General features: G+C 42.1%; 1 protein-coding gene across 4 annotated transcripts in view; it reads right to left on the minus strand.

Moving 5' to 3' along the window:
- Positions 1-15,663, minus strand: part of SORT1 (sortilin 1) — a 75,127-nt gene that overhangs the window by 23,092 nt on the left and 36,372 nt on the right. For 2 of the 4 annotated variants that reach the window (XM_057551177.1, XM_057551165.1), the window contains exons 4-8: positions 10,234-10,336; positions 9,539-9,703; positions 6,437-6,510; positions 3,495-3,544; positions 2,471-2,598 (exon numbers count right to left, since the gene is read on the minus strand). In XM_057551177.1, coding sequence (XP_057407160.1) covers positions 2,471-2,598; positions 3,495-3,544; positions 6,437-6,510; positions 9,539-9,703; positions 10,234-10,336 — 520 coding nt within the window. Of the gene's footprint in view, positions 1-2,470; positions 2,602-3,494; positions 3,545-6,436; positions 6,511-9,538; positions 9,704-10,233; positions 10,337-15,663 lie in introns of all 4 variants that reach the window. The other 2 variants (XM_057551171.1, XM_057551161.1) reach the window with 1 other exon arrangement.

Here is a 15,663-nt window from a genome sequence, read left to right on the forward strand (position 1 = left end):
ATATAATGAAGCTGATCAGGGAGTATTTAGCTGTTAAAAGGAGTCTGTTGAGGAGGCAATTAACACGTACTGTCTGATAAATAGTTTAAAATAGCTTCTAGACACAGTTTAGCCAGGGCACAAGAATTAGTCCCAGAGCCTCCTTATGTTAAATACTCTTCAGTGACAAGTACATTTAACTTATTTTTCTAACTTACATCTTAGATGTTTACTGTGAATCTTACTGTCACTGTTATAGGTAGAAACTAGAGTTCAAAAGCACACAGCAGAATTTTAATTTTGTAGCAGTATAGAGTATAGGCGACTACCTCTGGAATTAGACAGTCTGGTTTCCACCAGGGTTCCACCTCTGGGTGACCCTAGACAAGTTACTCAATTTCCTCAAATAAAAACCGAGATAACAGTATGAACTTACAGGGTTGTTGGGAGGATTGTTATAAAACTGCTCCAGGGCGTGATCTGTAGTTACTATGTCTACTTCCCCATCTCCAATTCTCTCTGAACCCACTCCAATCAGCCTTTTAACTTCAGTACTCCAAGGAAACTGCTTTCATCGAGGTCACCAACAACCTATACTTTTCCAACTCCAGTGGATAATTCTCAGAACTCATCTAACTACACATTTCAGCTGAGTTTAACACAGCTGACCACTTCTTCCTCCTTGAAACATTTCTTTCACTTGGCTTTCAGGACATCACCTGTCCTATTTCCCCCACCTCACTGGTCCCTCCCTCTAAGTCCTCTTTGCTGACTTGAACAGTCTCTTTCCAACCTTTCCCTGCTGGGGTGATTCAGGGCACCAGGTGCTCAGCCCTCCCACCTCTTCTCAACTGGCTCATTCCTCCACAAGATACCATCTAGTCACATGGCCAGATGAGATTATACCATATGATTATACCATATAATTTTGGGAGATTCATATACCCAAGTGTTTACTTGACGTTTCCACCTCGCTATCTAATAGGCATCTCGCATCCGAAGCTGAATTCTTGATTCTCTTCCCACAAGCTTGCTTCTCCTGCAGTCTTTGCCGTCTCAGTAAATGGCACCACCATTCACCCAGTTGCTCAAGCCAAAGACTCTAAAGTTATCCTTGGTTCATCTTATTCTCTCACAATCCGCCTCTAATCCATCAGCAAACACTATTGGTGATACATCTAAAAATATATCCACAATCTTACCATGTCTCCCCTCATCCACTGTTAGCAGCCTGGTCCAACGTACCATCTCTCTCACTACCGCTCCTGTTGCTTCCACTCCTGCCCCATGAGGCTACCCTACGCACACCTATTCTGTTAGAAGAGAAGGCCAGCTACGCCATTCCCCTGCATGAAACCTTTTCACAGCTTCCCAACACGTGAAGAATGGAAGCCAAGGCTTAATCACAACCTATAAAGGCCCTGTGCGATCTGGCCACTGGCTGCCCATCTTTGGACCACCCTTCCCTATGCTCCAGCCATGCTGCTCTTCTCACTTTTCTTCAGTATTCCAAGCATGCTCCAGCCTGAGGGTCTTTGCACTCACTGCTTCCTCAGCCTAGATGTCCACGCGGCTGTGCTCTCACTTCAGTCAGGTCTCAGAGAGCCCATCCAAACCACCCTATCTAAAACAGTGCTGCTCTGGGACTTCCCTGGTGGTCCAGTGGTTAAGAATCCGCCTTCCAATGCAGGGGATGCGGGTTCAATCCCTGGTCGGGGAGCAAAGGTTCCACAGGCCGCGGGTCAACTAAGCCTGTGCGCCGCAACTACTGAGCCCCTGTGCTGCAAACTACAGAGCCCACACGCACTAGAGCCCGCACGCCACAACTACAGAGAAGCCTGTGCACCACAGTGTAGATCCCACGCAGCTAAATAAATAAATAAATAAAATAGCGCTGCTCCAATTCCCGCCTCTTTCTATGTATTCACTCTGCTTTAGGTTTCTTCACAGCTTTAATCATTACCTGATATTATATCATATTTATCAGTTTAGTATCTATCTCCCTACTTGAATAGAAACTCTGAGAGCAGGACACGTATCTGTTTTGTTCACTGCTACATTCCCAGAACCTATATACCTAGTATATAGCAGGTACTCAATTAATGTTACATATTTCCATTATCTTTATTGAATAATAAGCAAGTAGATTGCTTTTTTGAGAATCTATGTCTGAGTGAAGCCCAAACACTGGATCTACATATCCCAAAACAGATACCAGAATTCAGTTGGTGACATAGGGCAAAGTACAGAGGAGCCCAGAAGAGTCAACTAGCCTCTATAAAAAGAATCACCCCCAAATCTTACAGTGATATTAAATATGCAAAGGGCAACTAACTCCATCAGTACATGCAGTAAAAGCTACCTATTTGAGGCATAATTTATTAAATATTTCAAGAGGCAAGAAACTCCATCAGTACATGTAGTAAAAGCTATCTATTTGAGGCACATTTACAGAAATATCAGAACCCATAGAGAAGAGGCAAACACCCACCTTATCAGCCATCACAGAGGCAAAAAGGAAACGTCCCCCAAGACCAAATGAGTAGATTTTCACACCAATGGTTTTGAAGCTTTTTCCCAAGTCTGAAGTTCTCCGTAATTCCAGTGCCCCAAGGTCAGCTTCTTAAACAAGACAAAATATTAATTAAAATTTCACTTACTGGTGAGCCTCTAGTTCAAAACAATTGTTTTAGAATTGTTCTTAGTTTTATAGCAAAAGAATTTTTAATCCTATGCATGTTAATCAGGTAACAATATACAAGGATATAGAATTAAACATAGGAAATTCACAGTTGGGTTTTATCTTTATACATGTGAGGTTTTATATTGGACAGAAAGACAGAGTTTACTTCATTCCAATACAGTGTTGCATAAAAATACCACAGCATCCTGCTTTACTTTCTTCATGGCACAGTTTGCAATTATCTTATTGTATTTTAAGTTGTCTTGTTTGAGTTTCGGTTTTCCTGTGGATCACCCAACATCCCTACTTGAACTGAGGCTCCATAAGAGCAGGCCCTGGGTGACTCGTCCTCGCCGTCCTGAGAATGGTGTTTAGCGTACTACTGCAGGTGCTCAAATGAATGGATAAATGAAATGAGTCTGCTGAATGAATAAATGAAAGATTATGCTTTCAGCTTTGAAACTGGGCTGCTGATTGGAAAGCCAGCAGCTTCCACCAACACAAACACAATCCACGTTCTTTGGCAGAAATCACTACGCATTTCAATTTGTTATTGGTTGTAGCCTCATATTTACTTTATGTAAATACATTGCTAAAATTAAGTATACTGTCTCTGTGTATAGGCTGCATTTTTTATTTGATCGAGGCAGAGTATAGTACTTGGTTGTTTGTACTTTCAAGATTTTGAAAATCACTAACAGCTAGCTATCTTTTAGCTATTAAAATAACAAGAGAATGGAAACATCTTTGATGCTTCTACCTCTTACAACCCAGAATATTCTACCATGAATGGACACCAGGACACTCTTTTCCGGGACTAAAATATACTTACTGCAGGAGCCATTCACATAGGTGGTAAAGAAGATGGTGTTTTCTGATCCCCTACAATGAGGCAAAGACAGAGAAAAGACACGGTTCAAGACTGCAAACAGACTGCATCAACCTTAGTCACTTAGCTCCAAGCAGGTCTAATAAGGGTCACCTGTGGGTACTAGCCAAAACAGCCTTCTTGGATGCTGTACACTGATTCTTTCACAGCCTCACATCAAGGTTCCCACAGTCTGGCCCCAGGCGTTTTCCACACGCCACTACTTCTTTATGTGAACTCTTCCAGCCGGTCAAACTGGTCTCCTTACACTCTCCAAACCTGCCTCTTGCATTTGCTTATATTATTTCCTTCTTAAAACACTTTTCTCTCATGTGACCAAATCTTACCCTCACAATCTTCAGGCTCCAGGTTAAAATCTAACTCTTCCATGAAGCGTTCCCTGTCACTCTAACTGGAAGCCTTCTTTGGTGCAAACTTCTAGAGCAGTGGTTCTCAACCAGGGGCGATTTTGCTCCCAAGGGACATTCTTGGTCGTCACAACTGGGGGAGGGGGATTGTTACAACTGTTTAGTGGGGAGAGGCCAGGGATGCTGCTAAACATCCTGCAATGCTCAGGCTTTTCCCCCGCAACAAAGAACTGTCCAGTCCAAACATCATTAGTGCTGAGGTTGAGAAACCCTGTGCGAGAGCCCCGTGCTACTCTGTGTCAGCCACTTGGCACTCCTTTGTCTCCTGTTTGGCTATTTTAATTGCACAGTGTTTGCCTTATCTCTCCTACTACACTACTGAGTTCTTCAAGGCAGGTACTAAGTTTTATGCTTTGTTGTTTCCCCTTAGAACCTAGTTCAGTGCTTTGTATGAACTAAATAATTTAGTTCTTTCACCTCAAATAGACAACTAGGTCAGAGGTTGAATTATTTAAATTCCAACTTGGAAAGGGAGTTTCCAGGGAACTAGATTCAGACCTTGATAGTACTTACAGATTAGCACCAGCAAAAGGTGCTGGGTCTCAGACACAGAGGACAAACTAGTGGTTACCAACGGGGAGAGAGAGGAGGGGAGGGGCAAGATAGGGGCGGGAGATTAAGAGGCACAAACTACTACGTATGAAATAAATAAGCTACAAGGATATGTTGTACAGCACAGAGAATACAGCCAATGTTTTTTAACTATAAATGGAATATAATCTATAAAAATTTTGAATCACTATGTTATACACCTGAAACTAATATAATATTGTAAATCAACTGTACCTCAATTAAAAAAGGGTGCTGGGTCTGAGCATGTTCTTTCAGAACTTTAGATTGTAAATTCCTAGAACCCAAAGATCTAAAAGGTGAGTAAATAGTTACCAGCAGCCCAGATCTTATATTTAGACACCATGCAGAGAAACAAGTTACAAAAGTAAAAAATCTTGTATAGGATACAAAATAAAATACCATTTAAAAATAACTTTTTAGTTTTAAAGATGAGTTTTCTATTTATTTCTTTTAGCTTTACTGAGGTATAATTGACAAATAAAATTGTAAGATATTTAAAGCGTACACTGTGCTGATCTGATATACAGATGTAAAGGTGAGTTTTAATGATCAAAATTATTATAGTCTTATTTGAACACACCTTACATATTTTAGGTCTATCAGGAGCAAAATAATTTGTTAACTTAGTTACTTTAAAAATTCCTTCCTGATAAGACCATATAAGATATAAACACAATTAATTAAAATACATAAAATGAAAGCAGATGTGGCATGTGTACCATAGTGGTGCTGTAAAAACCTCATTTAACCAGCATTTTCTAAAAAGGACTTTACTTAAGCACCATTTCTAATAGTTTAGTTAATTTTGGTAGACGTACTTGGCAATGTCTATATCACACATTTCCCTATCTCCCTAAGTAGAGGACATTAAATAGTGAACTCTTCCTTGGGATTACGGACCATCGTCATCAACATCAACCGTATGAAACGGTAACACAGTGTTCCTATTGGAAGTTACTGAGGCCTGTGTGCTCTCTTGACACAGCACTAAATCCTTTCATCCCGTTGCGTTCTCTGTCTCTGCCTACTCTGAGAGTTCTCCTGCCTCCATGTGGCTCCCAGGCAGTGGACTCTCAGGCTGGCCTGTGCTTGCTGTTCACACTCACGTGCCCCACCTCTGGCAGCAACCTGCTATCAACTGGGAAACCAGATCAACAAACTTGCTGAAATTAGTCAAAGAGAAAGAAGAAAGAGGCTCTCAACAAGGGTCTGAGCCTAATCACTGTTTTGGAGGTATGAAGGCTCATATTTCTTGCTAAACCGTCCCCCAAATTCCCCAAACAAATCTCCTTTCACAGAAGGAACAAACTAAAGCCCAGAGAGGTTAAGCCTCGACTAGCAGCCGATCCAGGTGAGAACAAAGGTGACATGACCCCCAAGTAGGAGCCTCCTCCGCTCCATCGTCTGTAAGCCGGGGTTGGGGAGGGGCACCGAGAGAAGTGAATGGATTTTGGTGCACGGACAGTGTGACTCTGGCAGTCGGGAAGCTCTTTGAGCTTTCTTCCTGACGCCTCACTACATTCCACATAACTGAAATGGTTCTCTAGAGGAGACCTCTGTGTGCAGAGAAGTATGGAAGTCCCCAAATCAAAGCTGTACTTTATGCTCTTGTAACTGATGTCATCATTTACATAAAATCAACCGTTTCCAGGCAGCAGCTACTCAGTAATGTGCCTTGTTTTATACTTTACATTCTAACACTTAGTGAGACTAAGTCTTCTTTCCCAGAAGAATCAGAAGCTCCTCCAGGTCAAGGTCTGTGGCATACCCTTCTCTCGTATCCCTTATGACACCCTGAAGAGTACTCGGCACATAGTAAGCGCTCCATATTTATTCCTGTGACTTCTGGCAGCACCATCAGGAAAGGTTTAGGGCCCTGCACAGATGGAATGTTCTGTTACTCACCATTTGGCCAAACATACTGCTTTGTGGATTTCTTCCCATTTTCCCCCAAAATTCTTGGACACCCACAGGCCATTCTGAAAGATTATAAATGACTTATCAAAATTCCAGCTTTATCCTGTGTGCAGCTGCTTGTATGACCTTTAATAACTCATATCCAATCATTCAGGACAGTAAAAACACACACTGAAATTCCATCTAAGCTTCCTGAGCTCCATAGACACACACACGGTTTATGGGGGCCCCTTTGGGGTCTTGCAAGTTCAGAATAACAAATGTTTATGAAGTGCCTACTGTGTGCCAGGCACCATACCAGACGCTGCATTGGGGATACAAAGATGAATACGACACACGCCCTGTTCTCAAGGAGCTCACAGTTTAACAAGGGGTGCACATAAGAAAGTTCAATACATGTGGTAAGTGTTACGGAAATATGGTCTCTGGGGTAAGAGCAGGGAAAGGAGGGACACTGCATCAGAGACGGTTTGTGAAGAAGATAGCTGAGTCTTAAATGATAAGCAGTGTAACCAAAAGAAGGCAGATGGGAGATGAGATATCACTGCACACAGATAGACTAGTCAAGCAAAGGCAGAGAGGTGATGAAACATCTCAGTGTCTGCAGGGAGCTAAAGCCTTCAGACACAGGTGGAGCACACATCCCAAGGTGAAGACAGGAGGAGCCAGTGCTGGGTTGGGGGTGCACTCCTTCTATGCCATGCTGAGGAATCTGGTCTTTCTTTTATATGAGGTACTTGAAGTAGGTGAATGACACAACTAGTTTTACTGTTTTCAGAGGAATACTTGGACGACAATGGGAAAGATGGATTTCAGAGGGTTCAAACTAGAAGCAGGAAAAGCAGTGACTAACTGCCACATTAGTTCATTAAGAGTTAGTGAGGCCTGAAACCACGGCTGGCAGGAGTAGGCTCAGGAAGAATTTAGATGCTAGAGTCTGGAGAGCTGGATGGCTTTTCAGGCCGGATGTAGGGCAGGACGGAGTGAGTGAGTGAGTGAGTGAGTGAGTGAGTGAGTGTGTGTGTGTGTGTGTGTGTGTGTAAGCTCAACACTCTGGGATTCTGGGTGCACTGTGGAATCTTTAGCCAGCATAAGGGTGAAGGAAGAACAACATGTCTGAGACACAGCAAGGAAGACGTCAGCTTTAGACTGAGTTTGAGGGACCTGTGGGACATCTAGCTAGAGATACCCAGGGGACAGCAAGATAGGCATCTGCAGCCCTAGGAAGAAGCCAGGACCAGAGACAGGGATTTGAGACTCTTACGCATTACAGTGGTAGTAAAATGGTAACGGTGGAAGAGACTGTTCAGAGTAAAATGAGCAGGAATTTAAGGGGAGGTTGAAAGGAGTTTAAAAAAGAGACTAAGAAGCAACCATTAGAAGGTAGGAAAAAACCAAAGGGAATGATGTCACAGAAGCCAAGCAAGTGGAAGGATTGGTCAATACTTTCAAGTGCAGCAGAGACTGACAATTTCAGTTACATTGGCAACACGAGCCTAGTGGGCCCAGATTCAGTGGAGGTGGGACAGAGGTGTCCCGGGACAGCTGAAATTAAGTGGTGCTGATCTAGGCAGAATTACCTTCAGGGCTCCTCCACTCTCACCCACCATTGTTCTTTCTTTAACTTTTCCTCCTCTAGTAATGTTCACCTCCCAGCATTTCTAATCTACCTAATTCTACTCAGAAACAGGAAAGGGTCTGGTATCACCTATTTGCACTTTAGTACAAATTGGCCCATCTTCTCCACCCTGATTATTTGTACTTCAAACTTACCCTTAATGGGAAGCAATTTCAGGTATAAAGGCAGATTGTGCCTGCCTCTTCCTGAGGATAGCCTGGTTTAATAAGCTTAAGATACTTGATAATTGTGATGGGGTGGCCAAAGGCAGATCAATGGTTCTGTCCATTCCTATGGGGGTCTCTTTGTTCCCTTGAAGGGCCTTCAGCTCAAGCTGCTGAAAGCCAACTCCCAGGAACTGTTGCTTTAAGATCTAAAGCCTACCCAGAAGGCGAGTTTCCTTCCTCTGGCCTCCTTTGGCTAAGCTTAACTCTGACCTTCCTTGAGTCCTCCAGCCTCACCTCAGCTCAAAGATCTGCCCACAGAAGGCCCAGAACCCAGACCTCTCTTCCAAGTGCCCTTCTCCTCCTCTCCATGCCATCCGTTTGTTCAGCCCAACTTGTCTATATTTGATAATCCTATTTCTGTCCCCACAATGGTCATTACGACAACAGCTCTCAAATTTTAGTATGCAGGCTCAGCTGGGGAGCTTGTTAAAAACACTAGCAACCTCGCAACCAGAAGTCACCAACATACTGTATCTGGATCGGGGCCGAGGAACTTGTATCTTAAACCAGCCTCCCAAGGGTTTCTATCTGATGTTGCTGGTCATTAGACCACACTCTAAGCAATACGATGAGAGACAGCCACATAAATATAGAGTGTAATTATGACTATCATAGTCTAGCAACTCAGCCACTCTGGGCCCTTAACATTCATGATAAAGGAGACTGATCCTCCAGGAAAGGAAAAGCTGGGCTGCTCCTCAGGGAACTTTCAGAAGAGAGGTAGGAGGGACAGGGAGGGACACTGGTTTCTGGGAAGAGTATAGGAATGTGGTAGAGGGGGCAGGGATTTAAGACTCTGGATATTTAAAACATGGGTGTCAAAGACAGAAATCAATAGGCTTTTATACCAAGGACCTAAACAAAAAAATTATAAAGATGTGGTTTGGCCATAGGAGAGGAACAATAACAACATTAGGAGTTTGACAATTTATGCTTGTCCCCTGTAGAACAAGAAGGATTACATTAAACTGTTTTCTAGTTCATTACTCCAACAGCACATATCTGTTCACTTTTTAAAAAATTGTAATGACAACTAGACATCATACTTATCTGGAATAGATAGCACAAGAAAATTGTGCCCTTTACCATATAGGAAAAAATGCAAAAACTACATACTTCATACCATAAGAAGTCACTAGAAAACAGTCCAACATAAAACACATTACCTACAGGGTCGTTTTAAGACAGTATATTTTGAGACTATAAAAATGCAAAAGGCAAGACAAGCTCTTCAACTAAACTTACTTCAGTGCTGAGAGCTAAAAGATAATCAGAATTCTGAGGACTATACATCATCTGAGTCAGAGGATGAAAAGGGAGATTGGTCTGAACAAAGTTCTTTGCAAAATCTGATGATCTGAAGATTCTTCCTCCATGACTTCCTCCCGACACCTCTGCTGTTAAAATCACCTGATTAGGGAGAAGGAAGTTCAGCATCAGGGTATAATACTATGAAAGTACAGGAAGTTCTTGCACCATTTTCACCAGACATTTGTTAAGAAAATTTTAGTTCCAAAAGTAAGAAGAGTTATAAAAACAGATTAATTGGTACACTCTGCTCTTCAAGTATTAGTCTTATCAAAAAATACTGTCCTGAATTGAGCCAGTACATTATATCTATGAAGTTGAGCCTGGTCAGTTTGAGATTAGCCAGTTTCCCCAAAGACTAAAATGTTGTCTTAAGATGTATATCTTATAATGCTAAATAACCACCACATAATTATGAAGAGTTTTGGTGCCTCTTGGACAGGGTCCAAAAAAAGAACCTGTGTGCTAAATTCCATTCTTTTGTGATCAGAATTAAATCATGTTTAATTTTTAAAACAGTAATAGTAAACTAAATATATTGCTGTGTATCACTGGATCATTCAAATATCAACATCTGACAGCCCTGCATATGGTATCATGCACAGCTTTGTATATGTATGAATGAGTCTCACCTTCCCAGAGTTCTCAGGACCAATAGCCATGCCAAATTCAGTCCGAATGAAGGTGTTATTGATGAGATTTGTAATATCCTTAAAGTTCTTTCCATAGTCCTCACTGAGAGGAAGAAAAAAAAAGACAAATTTAGAATGCAGAGGTCACGGACACTGTTGGGTTCCCACCCAGCTTCCATCACTCTCGCCGACTTTACTGAAGCACTCACCCTCCTCAAGAGGTCACAGCTTCAGGGAAGTCGATTCTACCCCTACCTCCAGTGGTGGGCCTGATTAGTGGAAAGAAGTTCCAACCACTCATGGGTGATGGGGTCAGGAATGAGGGGGTGATCCAGGCTGAGCCAGTAAGGCAAAAGGGGGGAATTGGGGTCTATTAGGAAACACATTTAAGACAACCACCTAATGAAATGATCTGTCTTCCTTTAGATCAGTGGTTCTTAACCAGGGTATTTTTGCCCCATCCCCCAACCCCACCAAGTAAACATTTGGTAATGTCTGGAGACATTTTTCATTATCATAACTCAGGGTTGAGGTGCTACTGGCATCTAGTTGGTAGAGGCCAGGGGTGTTGCTAAACATCCTACAATGCACAGGACAGTCTCATAAACAAAGAATTATCTGGCCCCAAATGTCAACAGCACAAGGTTGAGAAACCCCCATGTTGTAGTATGTGAATGCAAAACAAAAAAGTGCTATAAGCATTCTGATACAATGAGAACACAACTTGAAGATGAAGCCAACATAAGTGGATAGTACTGCTGAGGTAATTCTGGAATTCCAGAGACGCAGAACCTATGACCCTGGATTGAATCGACCCTGAAACCCATCCTTCCTCTGTATTTAGTTATGAGCCATGAATTCCCTTATTATTTAAGCTAGTTTGAGTTGGGATCTCTGGTAAATGTAGCCAAAGGCTTTCTAACTAATCTACCAATGCACAGTACTCACAATGAAGCTGTAAGTTAAGTCCCCCACCAAAGTTACCATCCCTAAGCACAAGTCTCTTAATGCATGCAGCACTCAGCTAGGGAAGACAAAGAAACTTAATCTCAACTCTTGGGTTGGTAAAGCTTTTCCCAGAAGTTCATTCCAACAATATCTTTGAGAGGTATTAAATTCCAGGTTTAGATTTCAAAAAATAAAAGAAAAAAAAGTCAGTAGCTGTTTAATTCTGACAGGTTTAATACTACACACAGTTCTGTTACAATACATAATGCTAAATCTTAATATTCATTACGTTTCAATGTCCACGAGTGATGACCACTATGTACTGCAAGTTAGTTGCCCACTGATAAATGCAGTGTACAGTGGTCTTCACTGATAGTATATATGACTTAAAAGATGGTACAATTTTGGTAGCAGCCTCAACAAAGAAAGAATCACAGAACCACAGACCATGAGAGATACAAGGGACTGAAGAGAACACCTTGTCCAACTCCCTCATTTCACACATGAGGAGGTTCAAGGGGAAGCAATTCATCAAAAGTTGACCAGTTAATTAAGGGCAAAATTGAAACTACAGTCCAGTTCTCTTAACTCTCAGCCCCAAACTTGAGACAACTTTTAATTATGTGTTAGGAATTCTTCCTTTGCAACCTGTGGTCTTTCTCTTCCTTGCCAGGGCTTGTGGCCTGGCAGGAAAGATCAGCTTATAGGAAGGTGGAGAGACACAGGAGGGAAGAATCTCTCAGTGTCTGTACAGGTCCCCAACAGTACGCTAAAGCAAACTACATGTGACTTTAAGTTGTCTTCCCATCTCTTAGAACATACACAGAGAAGAGTCCTAGTTAAATAAAACAGGGATTAGGTACCACCCAACTGATTCCCGTATTACCCTTTCTTGGCTTTGGAGTACAAGAGTTCTTATCTTCCCAACAGCAGGCCAAGAGATATGCATAGGGACTTCCCTGGTGGTGCAGTGGTTAAGAGTCCACCTGCCAGTGCAGGGGACACAGGTTCGAGCCCTGGTCCAGGAAAATCCCACATGCCGCGGAGCAACTAAGCCCGTGCGCCAAAACTACTGAGCCTGTGCTCTAGAGCCCGCGAGCCACAGCTACTGAGCCTGCGCTCTAGAACCCGCGAGCCACAACTACTGAAGCCCACGCATCTAGAGCCCGTGCTCCGCAACAACAGAAGTCACCACAATGAGAAGCCCGCGCACCGCAACAAAGAGTAGCCCCCACTCGCCGCAACTAGAGAAAGCCCGCGCGCAGCAACGAAGACCCAACGCAGCCAAAAATAAATAAATAAATACATTTATTTAAAAAAAAAGAGATATGCATAAACATGTCCTAGCTCTACAGTGCCTGTATCATCAATAGCTCAGACAACGTCTTAAGTGGTTTGCAGTGGCTCGATTATCACCCGCTTACACGTCGCCGCTCCTTCACGACATCCCGGGGATCCTCCACAACCCTGCTGACAAGTCTGCTTGCTTTTCAAGAACTTGGCACAACAAACACATCCCTGCCCTTCAGAAAAAGGAAGCGACATGAGTGAAACAAAAATCATCTGCTGCAACACTCTGACACTTTAGCCAGTTAAACAAACGGAGCACAGCGGACTAGTTCAACCTGCTGGGATTTAAAGTAGGGTTTTGTGGAAGCCGCATTGGGCTCAGGGATATATTTTAATATAGCACTTCATTTTAAAGTAGATTTATTTTTTATCAGCATTATATCAGCATACATGATATATCAGGAAGAGGAAATCAATGAAACACCCTGAAAAATAAATCACTTTTCAAATTCTATATGATAATAATAGAGTTATGAACAGTAGTCAAACATTAACAAAGCCCTATAAAACCATCTGCTTTAGAAATAAGTCTTTTTAATAACAGTTCTATACCTCAATCCTAATATCTGCTCTTTCTGGTTACTAAAAATAAATGATCACTTTTGCTTAAATCTGTGGTATAAACACGCATAAGAATATGTACATTTATAACAAAAAATAGTGCTGGAATACAAATATTTTTGGAATAGAGCCTAATACCCCCAAAGAACATGAAAAATCTAGACATTTAAATAAATGGGAAAAAAAAGTAATCACCACATGGAGTCCTGGTAAGATATAGCATCAAAATTCCTAGTAAGTAGAGAATGGACTTGAGGACACGGGGAGGGGGAGGGGTTAAGCTGGGACGAAAGGAGAGAGTGGCACGGACATATATGCACTACCAAATGTAAAATAGATAGCTAGTGGGAAGCAGCCGCATAGCACAAGGAGATCAGCTCGGTGCTTTGTGACCACCTAGAGGGGTGGGATAGGGAGGGTGGGAGGGAGGGAGACACAAGAGGGAAGAGATATGGGGATATATGTATACATATAGCTGATTCACTTTGTTATACAGCAGAAACACATCATTGTAAAGCAATTATACTCCAAAAAAGATGTTAAAGAAAAAAAAAATGTGTTGAATGGATAAACCAATGAATAAATGAACGGATGCAAAAAAAAATTCCTAGTAAGATGAAAGACTCAGGAGGGCGTTTTTCCAGAAGATTCACATGCTGATTGACACTCAACCCAAATGTCAATAGCCAAGGATTACACCCTTGTTTTTGAGCACTTTTCATTTACAGTATAGAGGAACTTGTGACACCGGGCATCTGACCTGAAGACATTTAATGAGAAGTAACAGTAAAAGAATCCTATAATATCTCAGAGAATCTTACATTTTACCTTTCTCAACAATCAAAAAAGCACAAATATCCTTGTTTGGTTCGCTTTCAGGACTAACCATTTCTCTACTCCTTTAGTTCATTTTTGCCACGATTAAGTCACTATAAATTATTACATAAAAGCAACAAGGATGACAACTAAAAAAATGATAGTTTTACAGTTTTCACTAATGGGGAAAGCTTATACAGTTAATCTTCATGATTCACGAATTCCATATCTGCAAATTTGCCTACTCAATAAGATTTGTAACCCCATACTCTTGGCACTTTCCTAGTCATTTGCAGACATGCACAGGGCAGAGAAAAAAATATGAGTCAAAAACGTTCCCAGGGGCTTCCCTGGTGGTGCAGTGGTTGAGAATCTGCCTGCCAATGCAGGGGACATGGGTTCGAGCCCTGGTCTGGGAAGATCCCACATGCCACCGAGCAACTAGGCCAGTGAGCCACAATTGCTGAGCCTGCGCGTCTGGAGCCTGTTCTCCGCAACAAAGAAAGGCCGCGATAGTGGGAGGCCCGCGAACCGCGATGAAGAGTGGCTCCCACTTGCCGCAACTAGAGAAAGCCCTCGCACAGAAACGAAGACCCAACACAGCCATAAATGAATTAAAAAAAAAAAAAAAACGTTCCCAGCTGAGGTCCAACAAGGGGCCACTCTGCCTTCTTGTTTCAGCTCTTATACTATGCATGAGTAGCTTCCTCACGGTCTATATAGTACCATGCATTTTGCATTTTTGTGCCTTTTGTTGGTGCTTTGCTGTTTAAATAGCCCCCAAGCATAGTGTTGAAGTGCTGTTTAGTGTTTCTGGAGAAAACACGTGAGTTAGATAAGCTTCTTTCTGGCATGAGTTGGTTGTGAGCTCCATGTTAATGAATCAATAATACACATCAAGTATCTTTAAACAGAAACACACACAAAACAAGATTATGTACTGATCAACTGATGACAATGAATGTTGTGGTCAGAGGTTTGCAGGAACCTAATTCTGTATCTCCCCCAGGAGCAATGGTTCAGTATTCACTAATTCAGTATTCATGGAGACCATAGAACATAACTATCGTTAATAATGACAATTAACTGGATTGAGATTTCCAGTTAAAAGATCAATAAGGAGAATGTAGCTTATTAAAATGTGCCAGGGCTTCCCTGGTGGCGCAGTGGTTGAGAATCTGCCTGCTAATGCAGGGGACACGGGTTCGAGCCCTGGTCTGGGAGGATCCCACATGCCACGGAGCAGCTGGGCCCGTGAGCCACAACTACTGAGCCTGCGCGTCTGGAGCCTGTGCCCCGCAACGGGAGGGGCCACGATGGTGAGAGGCCCGCGCACCGCGATGAGGAGTGGCCCCCACTTGCCGTAACTAGAGAAAGCCCTCGCACGAACCGAAGACCCAACACAGCCAAAAATAAATAAATAAATAAATAAAGTAGCTATAAAAAAAATTAAAAAAAATAAAATAAAATAAAATAAAATGTGCCAAAAGAATCACAGACCTGAAATCACTGCCAGGTAAAATTGGCAGAACTTGAATTTACATTGAACTAAACTCCTAATACTTCAGTCTCTTTCTTTACCCCAACTGTCTGACGCTACCTTATGTGTTTTTATTTAATATTTCATTGTGTGTTATCCTTATTGGAAAAGGATACATGTTTTCTATAGCTATTTTGAAAATGTAAGTGGGAAAACAAAGAGGATAAAATATTGTAAGTAAAATCACAAAACTTTTTTTATCAGAAGGAATATCA

Source organism: Balaenoptera acutorostrata, chromosome 1, assembly GCF_949987535.1.
Source record: "Balaenoptera acutorostrata chromosome 1, mBalAcu1.1, whole genome shotgun sequence".
Lineage (NCBI taxonomy): Eukaryota > Metazoa > Chordata > Mammalia > Artiodactyla > Balaenopteridae > Balaenoptera > Balaenoptera acutorostrata.